Genomic DNA, 16592 nt, shown 5'->3' with positions numbered 1-16592 from the left:
TTTGTGATTTTACTTTTTATCCAATATGGATCCACGGATGCTTTATCCACACAGTATAATTTATATAAAACGAGGCCCATTATTGAAAGCTTTTGTACAGTCTAGGTAAATTGTTTACTTGGATATACGACCATATATCATTATTTATAAACACTAACCAGTCGTCCATGACGTCCAGCAACTGTTTAATACAATATCTGTAAGGGCAAGATACCGTCTTAAAATCGGTATTAAACTATCTGAATCTAAATGATTAGTCAATATAATCGTCTCTACATTTTACATAGTATTGGTCAGTTTTACACCAATACTATGTAAAATGTAGAGACGATTATATTGACTAATCATTTAGATTCAGATAGTTAAATACCGATTTAAGTATCAGCATCCAGCTTATTATCTTTATTTCTTAGACATGTTAAACGAGATAATACTGTAGCATCAATCCATTTATTATTTTTTTTGTAGACTTGTTTAACAGTTTTGCTGTAAAAGTTTATCATTATCTTCAATGATATTCTGGATAATAACCTTAATAACATTACAAAATTGGGTTCTTCATTTCAAATTTCAAGGCTCATAGATCTTGACCTATTGAACGTTTTACATGTTTTACCCAAATATCAGATTAACTCTAAATGTTTTTTTGTTTGTTAGATCTAAGCCAAAAACTGCATTTACTCCCTATACTTCATGGCGGCCATGTGTGTTGATGGATCAAAACTAGAGAAACAATTCATAAACAAGATACCAGAAGGAACATTCAGTTAGAATTTGAAGTAGTTGGTCCATTAATTGCAGAGGAGAAGATTGTTATAATAGGTAACGACGACGACGACAACAGACGCCTAGTGATATAATAAGTTTATTTTTGTCAGGTTAGCTAACGCAATAGGTGTAATGTAGGAAGAATTCACCCAACATCATTGTTTTGTACATCACATACTCACAGAGTTGTGTATATCAATATTGGTTTGCTTGTTCGACTTTAAAGGGTAATTGTCACATTTGTAAGTATACACTATATCCTCTATATGATATAGGACGAAAATATATGAACTGAAATAAGTCTGCATTTGTTTTAATAGAACAAAGTAAGTTCAATTTGCTAGTTGGTGATTATAATTTAGTACGCCAGACGCGCGTTTCGTCTACATAAGACTCATCAGTGACGCTCATATCAAAATAGTTATAAACCAAACAAATACAAAGTTTGAAGAGCATTGGGGATATTTCAATAAATCGTTGTCAAAGCCTATCCCAGCACCCCAACTCCATAGATCATAAGGTGTTTCGAACATCTATTTAGACCAATTAGAATTAACTAATTGATCACGGCCATGTCCATCGTCAGGAGCCCAAGCCATTGCATAGTGACACTTATTATAAAAATACTGTACTTTTTATTAGGGGCTCGACACCTCATGATCTGTCTGACTTATATTTAGAGCCACCCAATGTGAGCTCAACAAAGGCACGTAGCTAAGAGAATCACCCAATGTGAACTCAAAAATGGCACGTCGTTTTAATAGAAATGCTAAAAAGCAAAAATTCCGATTCTACAATAAAAAAGAACGGAATAAATACAATATGCAGCAAAGAACTGCACATGCGAAAAAGCATGTAATTAATCTATCAAAACGCAGATTATCAAATCAGGAATATATCCTGTTGGCGAAAGGCTTGAAATTTATACCAACGCCATCAAGCAAAAATGCAAAAATGTCTATACTAAAAGACTACAATGAATTTGCTAGAAAATTACGATGTCGGTATATGTTCAGTCAAGAAAAAACTGACCTTCATCCATTTCGTAGCAATACAGGATATAAACCTGCCTCTACGTGCCATACGTTGGAAAATTATATAGAGTTAACCAAGCTTGAATTGTCTTTTCTACCAATAGAAAGAAATGTAAAAAACAATCTTACTAAGGGCGAAAGAATAGCGCTACGCAATTTGAAAAATGATGAAACAATAGTAATAAAAAAGGCAGATAAAAACTCAAATTGTGTTATTTTAGACAAGCTAGACTATATAACAGAAGTCACAAGACAACTAAATACTCAACATTACTGCCAATTAGATTCATTTAACATGGCAGAACTGAAAATCCAAGTCATTGAGTATGTTAAATCATTATACGATCAAGGCATAATCGACAAAATATCATTTAGATTTTTAACAAATGGTCAAAAATTAAGAGATGCACGATTAGGGAGAATTTATATTCTTCCAAAAATTCACCGCCTTGAAATAGAGACGTTTAAACAAATACAACATGATGGATTAAATGAATTAAATATAATTCCACCTGGCAGACCAATTATATCACAGTGTGGTTCTGTAACTGAACTTATAGGTCATTACGTTGACTATTTTCTTATACCAATAGTTCAAAATCAGTCCACATATATAAAAGATACTACATCGTTCATTAATATCATTGAGAAATTAAAACCTATGGCAAACAGCCTGTTAGTTTCGTATGATATAACACAGATGTTTACAAATCTACCTCCAGAAGCATTATTGCGTGCGGTTGAACGCGCCTATGACAGTTTTGACAAATCGAACTTCAAGGTCAATGCTCCGCCAGTCAATGTATTAATACATTTGTTGAGAATCATTTTAGAAAACAATGTATTTGAATTTGATGGGAAAATTTACAAACAAGTAATAGGTACGGCAATTGGTGCAGTTCCTTCACCGGAAATCTGTGACATACTTATGTTTGAAATAATGAATGAAATTATTTCTGCATTTCAATATAAAGACAAAATATTCTATCATGGCAGATATAGAGACGATGGATTCATAATATATGATGGAACATCAGATGAAATTATAGATTTTTTTCGTCTAGCAAATGATTATAACCCCTTATTAAAGTTCACCTATGAAATCAAAAACGATAAAATGTCGTTCTTGGATGTTGATGTAATTAAAGGTCAAAGATTTACAACATATGGCATTCTTGACCTCGAAATACATTTTAAAGAAACAAATTCTTATCTGTTTCTGCACAGAAATAGCTGTCACTCACAGCATGTATTCAGAGGATTTATTAAAGGTGAAGCAATACGGCAAATTAGAAATACAAGTGACCATAACAAATTAATAAACATTCTAACTAATTTCAAAGTGAAATTATTAGATAGGGGTTATGATAACGTTGAAATAGATGATAATATTACTGATGCTTTATCAATTGACCGTACTGATTTATTACAACAAAACAAATCTAAAGAGAAGCAAAGTATTCCGTTAGTTTTAATAACTAAATATAATCCATATATACGTAAAATAAAGAAACGTATAATGAAACACTGGCATTTATTACAGTTCGACGAAGACTGTGTACAAATGTTCAATACAGCACCAATAGTTGCGTATAGCAAACATAAAAGTATTGGAGATATGCTTAGTAGATCAAAGTTAAAGACTTTAACATTAAATTGACGGTTGGACCCCTGATGATGGTAGATCTGTCATAATAACTCGATATATAGAAGAAGAATAAAAATATAAATATATCAATATAAATATGAATAATTTTCATATTTGATTATATTCAAATAATGCATCTTAAAATGACCATCCCAAGCTTAACTACTGAAACACGAAATTGATATTTGTGTCGGGTCCTATCAGCAATATGGGATGCGTGGTTGCATGGGTGTTTTATTATAACAAAAAATTCCAAAAAAGTTGTGCCAAATACGGCTAAGGTTATCTATGCCTGGGATAAGCAAATCCTTAGTTTTAGAAAAATTCAAAGGTTAGTAAACAGGAAATTTATAAAAATGATCGCATGATTGATATTCATGTCAAAACCGAAGTGCTCACTACTTGGCTAGTGATACCATCGGGAACGAAACGTTCACCAGCAGAGGCAACGACCCAGTGGTTTAAATAGTTATCAAAGGTACCAGGATTATAATTTAGTACGTCAGACGCGCGTTTCGTCTACATAAGACTCATCAGTGACGCTCATATCAAAATACAAATTTGGAAGAGCATTGGGGATCTAAATTTCCAAAAAGTTGTGCCAAATACGGCTTGTCACCATCTTACGGTGTTTATATATCTCAACTTGTACGATTCGCTCGTGTATGTAACAATGTTTTAGATTTTAACGAGAGAAATTTATGTATTACTGAAAAATTATTACACCAGGGTTTTCGATATCACAAACTAGTCAAAACATTTACTAAATTTTATCATCGGTATAAAGACATCATTCGTAAATATAGCTCAACATGCAGACTTTTTATACGTTCAGGTATTTCACATCCAATTTTTTATGGAAATATTCTTTATAAAGCACAAAGGTGTCAGTATTCACCTCATAAACTTACAAAACCTTTGAATAGACTTATTAAGAAGGGGTATAATTACGATACTGTTGTCAAGTCATTAAAGATTGCATATTTTGGCGTTAATATTGAGTCACTGATAAGGTCTTTGCGTCGGAACTAAACACATTTATTCTAAAAACAGTTGTTGGCATGACACGGGTTATGTTCTTCTCATATATGTTATGATGGTATGATACTAAACCCCTTACGGGAAGGATTGTGCCTGATGTTCATATGATGAAATCATAATCTTTCAGTCAGTTTAATTGAAGTCTGGAGCTGGCATGTCAGTTAACTGCTAGTAGTCTGTTGTTATTTATGTATTATTGTCATTTTGTTTATTTTCTTTGGTTACATCTTCTGACATCAGACTCGGACTTCTCTTGAACTGAATTTTAATGTGCGTATTGTTATGCTTTTACTTTTCTACACTGGTTAGAGGTATAGGGGGAGGGTTGAGATCTCACAAACATGTTTAACCCCGCCGCATTTTTGCGCCTGTCCCAAGTCAGGAGCCTCTGGCCTTTGTTAGTCTTGTATTATTTAAATTTTAGTTTCTTGTGTACAATTTGGAAATTAGTATGGCGTTCATTATCACTGAACTAGTATATATTTGTTTAGGGGCTAGCTAAAGAACGCCTCCGTGTGCGGGAATTTCTCGCTACATTGAAGACCTGTTGGTGACCTTCTGCTGTTGTGTTTTTTTTTATTTTGGTCGGGTTGTTGTCTCTTTGACACATTCCCCATTTCCATTCTCAATTTTATTAGGTAATCTATGCCTGAGATAAGAAAATCCTTAGTTTTCGAAAAATTCAAAGTTTTGTAAACAGGAAGGTTTTATTTTTATCTGAGGTAGCTGCATCCTTAGTTTCAATTTTTCGAAAATCACACATGTGTTACACACATGTCAGGAAAGTCTCGATATGTATTTTGAACAAGAGTGCACACGCTGAAATGTCTCGCCTTCTTTGCTAATCATTGAATATATGTTGATAGACCTAAATATAAAGCTTTATTACAACTGTCTAACAAACTCCACATTAACCAAGAAAACAAAACATTGATCAACGAACCATGAAAACGAGGTCAAGGTCAGATGAACCATGCCAGACAGACATGTACAGCTAACAATTCTTCAATTCAACAAATATAGTTGACTTATTGCTTATAGATTAAGAAAAACAATCTAACTAAAAAACAAATACTTAACACTTAGCAAAGGACCGTGAAAATGAGGTCAAGGTCAAATAAAACCTGCGTAACAGACATATAGATCATAAAATATTTCCATAAACAAAATACAGTTGACCTAATGCATAAAGTATTAGAAAATTAGACCAAAACTCAAAAACTTAACTTTGACCACTGAACCGTGAAAATGAGGTCAAGGTCAGATGACACCTGTCAGCTAGACATGTACACCTTACAATCATTCCATACATCAAATATAGTAGACCTATTGCATATAGTATAAGAAAAACAGACCAAAACACAAAAACTTAACTTTAACCACTGAACCATGAAAATGAGGTCAAGGTCAGATGACACCTGCCAGTTGGACATGTACACCTAACAGTTCTTCCATACACCGAATATACTAGACCTATTGCTTATAGTATCTGAGATATGGACTTGACCACCAAAACTTAACCTTGTTCACTGATCCATAAAATGAGGTCGAGGTCAAGTGAAAACTGTCTGACGGGCATGGGGACCTTGCAAGGTACGCACATACCAATTATAGTTATCCAGTTACTTATAATTAGCGAGAATTTATCATTACAAAAAATCTTCACTTTTTTTCAAGTAGTTACTGAACCATGAAAATTAGGTCAAGGACATTGGACATGTTACTGACGGACAGTTCGTAACATGAGGCATCTATATACAAAGTATGAAGCATCTAGGTCTTCTACCTTCTAAAATATAAAGCCTTTACGAAGTTAGCTAACGCCGCCGCCGCCGGATCACTATCCCTATGTCGAGCTTTCTGCAACAAAAGTTGCAGGCTCGACAACAAATTACATCAAAGACGATTATTAAACAAACGTTTTGATCGGAAACAAACGTTATAAAATAAAAATAAACCAATCTTTCGGATATGAGTTTATTAAAAGAATATATCTGAATGAACAACTACAACATTATTAATGATCTACAGTATAATTCTTGCATGTCTAGGTATAAGAAATTAACTGGTTTAAGAAGTCTGTCGTTTATTCTATGTGTTAGAAAAATTCCCCAAAAGTTATCTTTTAAGAAATAAGATATATTGTAGCATTCCAATTTTTCAAAGATCAAAAAAAGAGGAATTTTCAATTCAATTATTCTGAAGGACCTACTCGAAATGGTTAAAAATCCATAAACAATTATTTTTACCTGGTTGCATTGATTGCTTATTTAAAAATATAGTCAACAAAAGTGAAGTACAGAGCTGAATTTTTTTTACTTTTTTTCTAGTGGAAAATATATATCTACAGTCGTATTTTTCTTATTTTCTTCTCCTTACGGTATGTGAGAAAATGGCTAATGGCGTACATTTTGTGACAATTATCAAAAAAAAAAGAAGAAAAAACACAACATAATAATCATTTCATCAAGAAAAAATGTGTTAGTTCATCTCCTGAATAATAATCAAACTTTTCTAAGATATCCCGCTATTGATATAATATACAAAACATATATTTGATAAGTCTAGATCTACAAATGATTTATAAGCACTAATTCATTTATTTACATTATTACCGTACTGCTATTATTTATGGCTAAAATAACATTCTATAAAATTTTGAATTCTTAAAATACACGTTATGACATTAAAATGTCTTTTTCTTATTTAGGTAGAACTGTGACAGTAAATGACTTAAGTATTTTTTTGTTGGTTTATTCTATACATACAGGAAATTATTTTTTTCTATTTTTACGGTTTTTGTAACACAAATGTAATACTTCAAGAAAACAGTTTTTACATAATTTGCATGTTTTGAAGTAAAGGATGCAATTTCATTACATAGAATATCTACATTATAAGCACGCACACCTCAACAAAAATCAACATGAAAACACAATATTAAAATCAACTCGGTATCAGCAGTAGTTATATCAGTTAAATGATTGGTTATATATAGATATAGCATGCAAACTATGATAAAAGTGTATAAAGACTTACTACAAACGTTGCCAAACTTTTAGATTAAACCAGTCATGAACAATAAAGAAAACTATTTTGTTTTTACTTATTTTGTATTGGAGCAGACATTTGAGTTCACAGTTACGTTATATATTTTTGCATCAAATTTATTTTATATGATCAGCTGATTACTTTATTCCCCGAGCTCCAACACATGATTTTCAAGTAAACATAATCAATAAAGTGAACACAGTCATGTAAATCATATTGACTTACTCTTTATGTACATGTATCATATGTTTAAATGCATAAAATTCCCAAAAAGTTTAAGATATACAAGATTTTGTCAAATTACAATTTTGAAAGATTCCAAAAACAAGAATTTTTAATTCAGATTTTTTGAAGTACCTACTCAAAATGGAACAAAATCCTTAAAGGTGTAATACCCCCATTGATTTCCCCCTACTAGTCTTTGATAAATTTGCACTTTTTAAAAAAATTTGCAGAATTTATCTTTGTTTCAAATAAAGAAATACTTGGCACATGAGTAAAGTTTTATCCTTTCCAGTACTATAGAAAAAAATTCACATAACATTGCATTGCATATAAGAGAATAACCATCATTGGAATTTAACCAATAAAATTTCTCCCCTTATTTTATATGTGTACAAGGTTTAGTCACCATGTAACCTCAAGATTACAAAATTTTCTATAGAAATCCAAAATAAAAAATAATGGTGTTTTGAAATACCCAAGATAATATGTTTATGACACAGAAATGTTTTACTGCAATAAAATATAGGATTAATTACAAACAACTGTCAAATTCAAGGGAATATATTTTTCGACCTACTTTGATTGCTTATTTAAAAAATAGCCAAAAAAAGTTTCTATATTTAAGTACTTAGCTGAATTAGTTTTACAATTTTCTAGTGAAAAAATATATATCTACAGTCTTTTTTTTTCTTTTTTTTTCATTACAGTATACGAGAGAATGGCTCAATGAGTGCATGTTGTGACCATTATCAATAAAAAAAACATTGCAAGAGTTCCGCGGAACCCAGTGTCTCGCCTACTTTTGCTGTAACTCCCAGCCCTAACAAAAATGAAGAAAACAATGAATAAAAATATTCCTCTTGATGCTATCTTTTGATGGTTAGAAATTTCTGTCCAAGAAATGATGTTTTTTTCCTGTTTTTATAGTTTTTGTAACACACATCTAATACTTCAAGCAAACAGTTTTTACATAATTTGCATGTTTTGCAGCAAAGGATACAGTTTCTCTACATATAAAATCTACATTTCAAATTGTACCCACATTAACAAAAATCAACATTAAAACAAAATATCAAAATCAATTCGGTATCAACAGTAGCTAGATCAGTCAAATTATTGGTCATATATTGATATGACATGCAAAAAATAATAAAAGTGATATACTAGTACTTGTAAAAGTATAAATGACTATCTACAGGATACAGATCCTATAAAAAGTATAAATGACTATCTACAGAATACAGATCCTATAAAAAGTATAAATGACTATCTACAGGATACAGATCCTATAAAAAGTATAAATGACTATCTTCCGAATACAGATCCTATAAAAAGTATAAATTACTATCTACAGATTATGCCAAATAAACTTACAAATTAGACAAGTCATGAAAAATAAAAATAATAAATTTTTACTTATTTTGTATGGGAGCTGACCTTTGAATTCACAGTGTATTTATTATGCATTAACTTCAATTGTGATGATCGGCTGATTACGTAAAGTCACCGAGCTCATAAACATGATATCCAAGTTAACAACGTCAATAAAGTACACACATGTAAATCACATTGACCTTCTTTTTTATGTAAATGTATAAATTGTTTATAATATATCAACAAAAAATGTGGAGTAAATATTCATGAGCCATTCAAGCTCAACAAGTCATTAAACACAAAGAACATCTAAAAATAAAAATAGACACTTGTCACATGCATGTCTTATCAATTTGTCAAGAAATTTATAACAATGAGTCACAATAAGCATATTTTTACAAATTTATGTAATGTTCTTCCTTCTAGATATTTGCAAAAACTAGGTCTATACCTAGGATTACATTTTAGACTTACGATTACAGGTGACAAAAACAAGGGGTCATCTTATAATACAAAAACAAAACAACAATACAGATACAAAATATTAAAAGGTGTCTTCTGTGAAAAAAAATATGTAAGCAAAACGTTAAAACTACATGCGTCCGAAGAGCTTTGCTGGTTCTACAACCAGGACCGCACACAGCCGAATATTTGAACATAAGGATTTATAAGGACAATTTCTCCTCATCTGCTACACTTTTGCATTTTTTATCCCTAACAATCAATTGAATAGATTTGCGTATTAGCTTTGTTTTGAAATGATGAACATCTCAGAGAGATCACGGGCTGTTCCGGGGGTTGTAACATCCTATTTCTTGCCGATCAATGCTTTAGAATAGGGACATATAGTTGGACCCCTCCCCCTTTTATCTTGGGTTGGAATCCCCTTTTGAAAATGACTCTACCCCTGCATCGTCAATGCACTCTATATTAAAATTCCATCACAACGGTTCAAGTCTCGAAACAGGGGTTAAAGCTCATGATTCGAGAACACCAGTCTCACCCATGTACACAGGAGAAGAAAAACCCGTCAATTCAAATGATCCCCAAGGTCTTTATTATTCAATTTGCATAAAAGAAACACAACCTGGAACTAGTTTGTCATTTTATCTTTGTTGCTGTTGCAAAAATAGATAGAAAGGTTTTAACTATTTGAGTACACCTATTCTAACATTTCAAGTCTGTCGAACAGTCTAAAATATATATCCGGAATAAGGAAGTGTGTTGATTTTTTTTCTATTAAAACCAAAAATGTAGACAAATCAAAAGTGTTTGTCCTTTTTAGGAAAAATCCTCTTTAAATGCAATGAGAAGGACTCAATAAGTCAAATAATAATGATAATAGAAATCATCATAATAATTAATGTCCTTTGATTTAGTGAGACTGTTTACTCCTTGGTTTTGATTGTTATTGTCTTCTGTAAATATTTTACAAAGCTATTTAAGACACATACTAATAATTCTTTAGAAAGAAACAATCATATCTTAATGTTATACAATATAGAATAGAATAGAAAAGAATATATGTAATGTAAAATTTGGGCACAAGGAGGGCATATATCATACACACAATATTATTATAAACCATAACATATGCAATAAACAGACAATAGATATGTAACATGAGTAATGATAATAACAAAAATAATAAAATGAAACAATATACTACAAAAAATACACAAACAAAATAGTAGTTCATACAAACTATCAGGAAATTACTCAATGAGAGATAACAGAAATAAATATGTAAATATACATGAGAAAGCATTTTACATTATGTTTTAGAAATTGAAAGGCTCCAGAAAAAGTTTGTTTGCTCAACTAGCGCTATGCAAACCTATCATGTCAACAATGGACAATATTCAGCATAGTGGACTAGAATAGACAAACAAAAACAATCTTGTTGATCTTGAGTTATTGGTGTTTTTTCTGTTGTCAATTTCTATCATCTTTAGTGTTTGTTCCAAGAAAAATAGTTATCTTTCATTAACCAAAATTGTTCAAAATCAAAATCATCATTGTTAATTTATCTTAAATTTCAATAAACAATTTTAGATAAAGAAAATGAAAAAAAATACGTCTTTTACACTTTAAATATCTATACAAACAAAAAGAGGTTTACAGTATTAGTATTTAATTATTTTCTTTCATTACTATCCATTACTATACTCTATCATTCAGTAATGTGATAGAATGCTTTCTGCGGTGTCGTGTATTACTTTTAAAGCAAAGACAATTGCTTTCGAAAAAAACCGTATATTTTAATATGACACCAGTTACTGCCCTAAGTATACCAGAGAACATTGCCATTGACACTAGCTGTGTACACTTGATAATTATTTCAACAATTGGTAATTGTGATTGGCATACGTTTCCCATGTAAATCGTGAATGATGGCATACTGATGACTATTTCTACTTCTGTGTAATTAATTAGGCTTATTTGGAGCATTATCTTTGTTTAAGATTTTATAATAATCTCAGTTTTTTAGAATTGTCACTTAATAACATAGCATATCTTTTTTAAATTGTATACTAACTGTTACATTATATATGGCTCACTGAAGTCGACATTATCAAATATCAAACTGAAAAACAAAAAGATAATGGGAACACATCAGTCAGACATCAAACTGAACAACAATTCAAAAGTAATGTAAAAATTACTAGCAGTAAGGTTCGATAACTTAGTAACACGTTATCAAATGGTTTCTAGCATTAATTTAGGAAAGTACAAATAATTAAATTTTATATTTGGAGTTAATCAATTTTAAACACATAGAGAATATTTTATAATTTAGCGGATTTTCTAGTATATAATCCACGATTCATTAGAGCACATACCATTGTGCATCTTGTTGGGAATTTAAAATTAACAAAAAGATACAGGTGTAAGTCTACAGGGTTGTTAATTAGTTAACCATTGACTCCTTAACATATCTTAGCTTCAAGTAGGAAATATACAGACAAAATTGCAATATGAGCATTTGTCAAAACACGAAATAACGAAAATAGCAATGTGGAATTAATAATTGTGACATCAATGTTGACTTGCACTTGTTCCTAAAAGTAATTCTTCTATTTTCAAATGACCATTCATATGTGCCACATAAAGAGGTTTCTGACCTTTGTCGTCGCATTTGTTGACATCAGCTGAATGATTCAACAGTTCCTTAACAACATCAACATGTCCATTCTGACTTGCTATATACAGAGGTGATTCACCATTCTTGTAACACGTATTGACATCAGCTGAATGTTGTAATAGTTCTTTAACAACATCAACATCCCCATTCTCACTTGCTGTATACAGAGGTGATGCACCATTATTGTTACATTTATTGACATCAGCTGAATGTTGTATCAGTTCTTTAACAACATCAACATGTCCATTCTCACTTGCTATATACAGAGGTGATTCACCATTCTTGTCACACTTATTGACAGCAGCTGAATGCTGTATCAGTTCTTTAACAACATCAACATATCCATTCTGACTTGCTATATACAGAGGTGATGCATCATAATTGTTACACTTATTGACATCAGCTGAATGTTGTAACAGTTCTTTCACAACATCAACATGTTCATTCGCACTTGCTTTACACAGAGGTAATTCACCATTCTTGTCACACTTATTGACAGCAGCTGAATGTTGTATCAGTTCTTTAACAACATCAACATATCCATTCTGACTTGCTATATACAGAGGTGATGCATCATAATTGTTACACTTATTGACATCAGCTGAATGTTGTATCAGTTCTTTCACAACATCAACATGTCCATACTTACTTGCTATATACAGAGGTAATTCACCATTCTTGTAACACGTATTGACATCAGCTGAATGTTGTAATAGTTCTTTAACAACATCAACATCCCCATTCTCACTTGCTGTATACAGAGGTGATGCACCATTATTGTTACATTTATTGACATCAGCTGAATGTTGTATCAGTTCTTTAACAACATCAACATGTCCATTCTCACTTGCTATATACAGAGGTGATTCACCATTCTTGTCACACTTATTGACAGCAGCTGAATGCTGTATCAGTTCTTTAACAACATCAACATATCCATTCTGACTTGCTATATACAGAGGTGATGCATCATAATTGTTACACTTATTGACATCAGCTGAATGTTGTATCAGTTCTTTTACAACATCAACATGTCCATTCTCACTTGCTATATACATAGGTGATTCACCATTCTTGTCACACTTATTGACAGCAGCTGAATGCTGTATCAGTTCTGTAACAACGTCAACATGTCCATTCTGACTTGCTATATACAGAGGTGATGTATCCTCATTGTCACACTTATTGACATCAGCTGAATGTTGTATCAGTTCTTTAACAACATCAACATGTCCATTATGACTTGCTATAGACAGAGGTGATACATCCTCATTGGTACACTTATTGACATCAGCTGAATGTTGTATCAGTTCTTTAACAACGTCAACATGTCCTTTCTGACTTGAAATATACAGAGGTGATACATCCTCATTGGTACACTTATTGACATCAGCTGAATGTTGTATCAGTTCTTTAACAACATCAACATGTCCAGTCTGACTTGCTATCCACAGAGGTGATGCATCATTATTGTTACATTTATTGACATCAGCTGAATGTTGTAACAGTTCTTTAACAACGTCAACATGTCCTTCCTGACTTGCTATATACAGAGGTGATACATCCTCATTTTTACACTTATTTACATCAGCTGAATGTTGTATCAGTTCTTTAACAACATCAACATGTCCATTATGACTTGCTATATATAGAGGTGATACATCATTATTGTTACATTTATTGACATCAGCTGAATGTTGTAACAGTTCTTTAACAACATCGACATGTCCATTCTGACTTGCTATATATAGAGGTGATGCATCATTATTGTTACATTTATTTACATCAGCTGAATGTTGTAACAGTTCTTTAACAACATCAACATGTCCAGTCTGACTTGCTATCCACAGAGGTGATGCATCATTATTGTTACATTTATTGACATCAGCTGAATGTTGTAACAGTTCTTTAACAACATCAACATGTCCATTATAACATGCTTGCCACAGAGATGATACTCCATTATTTATACATTTATTGACGTCAGCTGAATGTTGTAACAGTTCTTTAACAACATCATTATGTCCTTCTTGACTTGCCCATAATAAAGGAAACCAACCGTCATCTCTACAATAGTTAATGTCACTACTCATATTTATCAACCATTTGACAAGCTCAATAGTACCAATGTAGCAACTTCCTGCAAGTGCTATATCTTTACTGTGAACATCTCGAGTAGAAACAAGTTCTTGTTGCGTCGATGGATCAAGTTGCTTTAAATGTGTAACGAGGTTTTCTGTAAATTTAGTAGAACTCAAGTTTCTGTTTTGACACACATTGTAAACGAATCCTCTCTTCCAATCTTCCAACAATCTTTCTATATATCTATTTACACATTTATCAGGTACTCTTATAATAAACTCTTTTTCTGTGCTCATGTTATCTGGTATCTGCCAAAGAAATCTCTCGCGTATCAAATCAGGATGAGCGTGATCAATAAAAATCGGTATCATCTTCTCCCCAAAGTAATTGGCAAGAAAATCAAACAATTTATCATGGATGATTTTGTATTTGTTATCCTCCTTGACCACATATGTACCTTCAAGTGTTTCAAGGGATTCCTTTAAACTTTCGATGGATGTTCCCGCATTCAGTTTACATTTGTTTAGTAAATCTTTTATGACTGCTCCTATCTTTTTATCTGTTATAGAAAAGTTGTCTTCTGTCAACGTGTTGTTAAACATAACACAAAGCATCAAGCTACAATATTTCATTTTACAACCAGTATCGCCTTCTTTATACATTCTTTCAACTTCATCTTTAAAAAACCCAAAAGGATTTTTAAAAAAAGTACTTATGTTTAAATTTGTCCGGATGTTCTGTTTACGATACAAACTACATAAAAGCGGGAAAAAATCATATTCTTCAGACAATTTAATTGCTTCATCAGAGTTGTCCTTAAAGTACATTTCAGCTAAAGCTAATTTTTCGGCATCTCTAAGTTTGAATTTCCCTGAACTTAAATCGATGTTACACATTTCAAAAATAGAGAGATTGCGAAAAACTTCATCTTTATAAACTTCCAATCTACATGTAGAAATTATTTTACAACATTTGTCTTTAAGAAGAGATGTAATGTGATCAAGATATTGCTTCCAGTCATTGTAAATTTGTTTATTAAGAGTATACCGGCCACAGACATCATCATAGACAAATACTGTTTTCCTATTAGGTTTAAAGAAAAGTTTAATATCTTCAGGTTTGATACCTGGGACTACAGTATAGCCATGTGTCATCATTTTGAGGGCAATGTGTTTAGAAAGAAAACTTTTTCCAGTGCCTGAGTTTCCTATCAGGGTAACGGAACTTTCTTCCAGGACTTTTTGCATTGCATGTTTCTCTGCTTCAGTACTAACAAACTGTTCATCATCTTCCATCCACTGTTTCAAAAGTTTTTCGAACTGCTCTGCAAGAATAAAAAAATCAACAAATAAAATTCGTAAACCATTTTTTTTCGCGAACGATTTATTTTCGCGACTTTCGCAATAGAAAAATAACGCGAATATTAATCTTCGCAGATATGTAAAACTTGTATCTTTCTTTATTAAACGATATCCAGATATGTGACAATCGCGATATAAAATAGCCGCGAAATATACTACAAAGGTTAACATGCGAAAAATAGTAGCCGCGAAAATAAGTTGGTTTACAGTATTGAATTGAGGTTTAATTCTTCATTCCAGTTGAATAACACTAATAATGCCACACACGGTTGAATGCGATTTGCTAATTTCAAAGCACCATTTTTTTTAGTGTCCCTATAAAATGTATTTAAACAGAGAAAATCATTAAAGATCCGTCTAAATTTCATTTAATTGATTATTTCTACAACACTGACCGTAATGTTAGTGATTTGTTTTCGTTACATAATCAAGAATTCCGTGAAAAGTACTGCCGAGATTTACAAAAAAGGACCATTGAAAAAGCAACAACTGTCCATTTCCACATAAAAATTAGTTAGTTTTATAAAAAAAAACCGACCCAAACATTTACAACTAAAGGGAAGATTTTTACTTTCCCTATTGTTCTTTTGGCACCACCGTACGGTGTTTATATACATCAACTCATAGCTATGTCTGTGTCTTTAGTTGTGTTTTGGATTTTAAAGAGCGTAATCTATGTATTATTACTTTTACATTATTAAGTCATGGATTTCGTAACCACAAGTTACTTATAAATTTACTAAATGCTTTAATAGATACATAGATTCAGTTTGCATGATTTGCTGTGCCTGTAGAAACGCAATAGGACATTTTATATTTGGTGTACTGGTGTTGTGAACCGAACCCGAAAACTTGAATACAAC

The 16592-nt window shown here is 31.8% G+C and overlaps 2 protein-coding genes across 2 annotated transcripts; one reads left to right on the top strand and one right to left on the bottom strand.

Moving 5' to 3' along the window:
- Window positions 1-1512: 1512 nt before the first annotated feature.
- LOC139526295 (uncharacterized) lies at window positions 1513-3462 on the top strand. The gene has a single exon (XM_071321424.1). The coding sequence runs from the start codon at window positions 1513-1515 to the stop codon at window positions 3460-3462; it is 1950 nt and encodes a 649-aa protein (XP_071177525.1).
- An 8613-nt stretch (window positions 3463-12075) lies between these two features.
- On the bottom strand, window positions 12076-15663 carry LOC139526294 (ankyrin-1-like). Its single transcript, XM_071321422.1, has one exon. The coding sequence runs from the start codon at window positions 15661-15663 to the stop codon at window positions 12181-12183; it is 3483 nt and encodes a 1160-aa protein (XP_071177523.1). The 3' UTR covers window positions 12076-12180.
- Between the last annotated feature and the right edge of the window lie 929 nt (window positions 15664-16592).

Source organism: Mytilus edulis, chromosome 6 (assembly GCF_963676685.1).
Source record: "Mytilus edulis chromosome 6, xbMytEdul2.2, whole genome shotgun sequence".
Lineage (NCBI taxonomy): Eukaryota > Metazoa > Mollusca > Bivalvia > Mytilida > Mytilidae > Mytilus > Mytilus edulis.
This window is presented reverse-complemented; position numbering and strand designations above follow the sequence as displayed.

Bases quoted from the DNA above. Each gene is read 5' to 3' on its own strand.
- LOC139526295 (XM_071321424.1), top strand. From the start codon at position 1,513: ATGGCACGTCGTTTTAATAGAAATGCTAAAAAGCAAAAATTCCGATTC.
- LOC139526294 (XM_071321422.1), bottom strand. From the start codon at position 15,663: ATGGAAGATGATGAACAGTTTGTTAGTACTGAAGCAGAGAAACATGCA.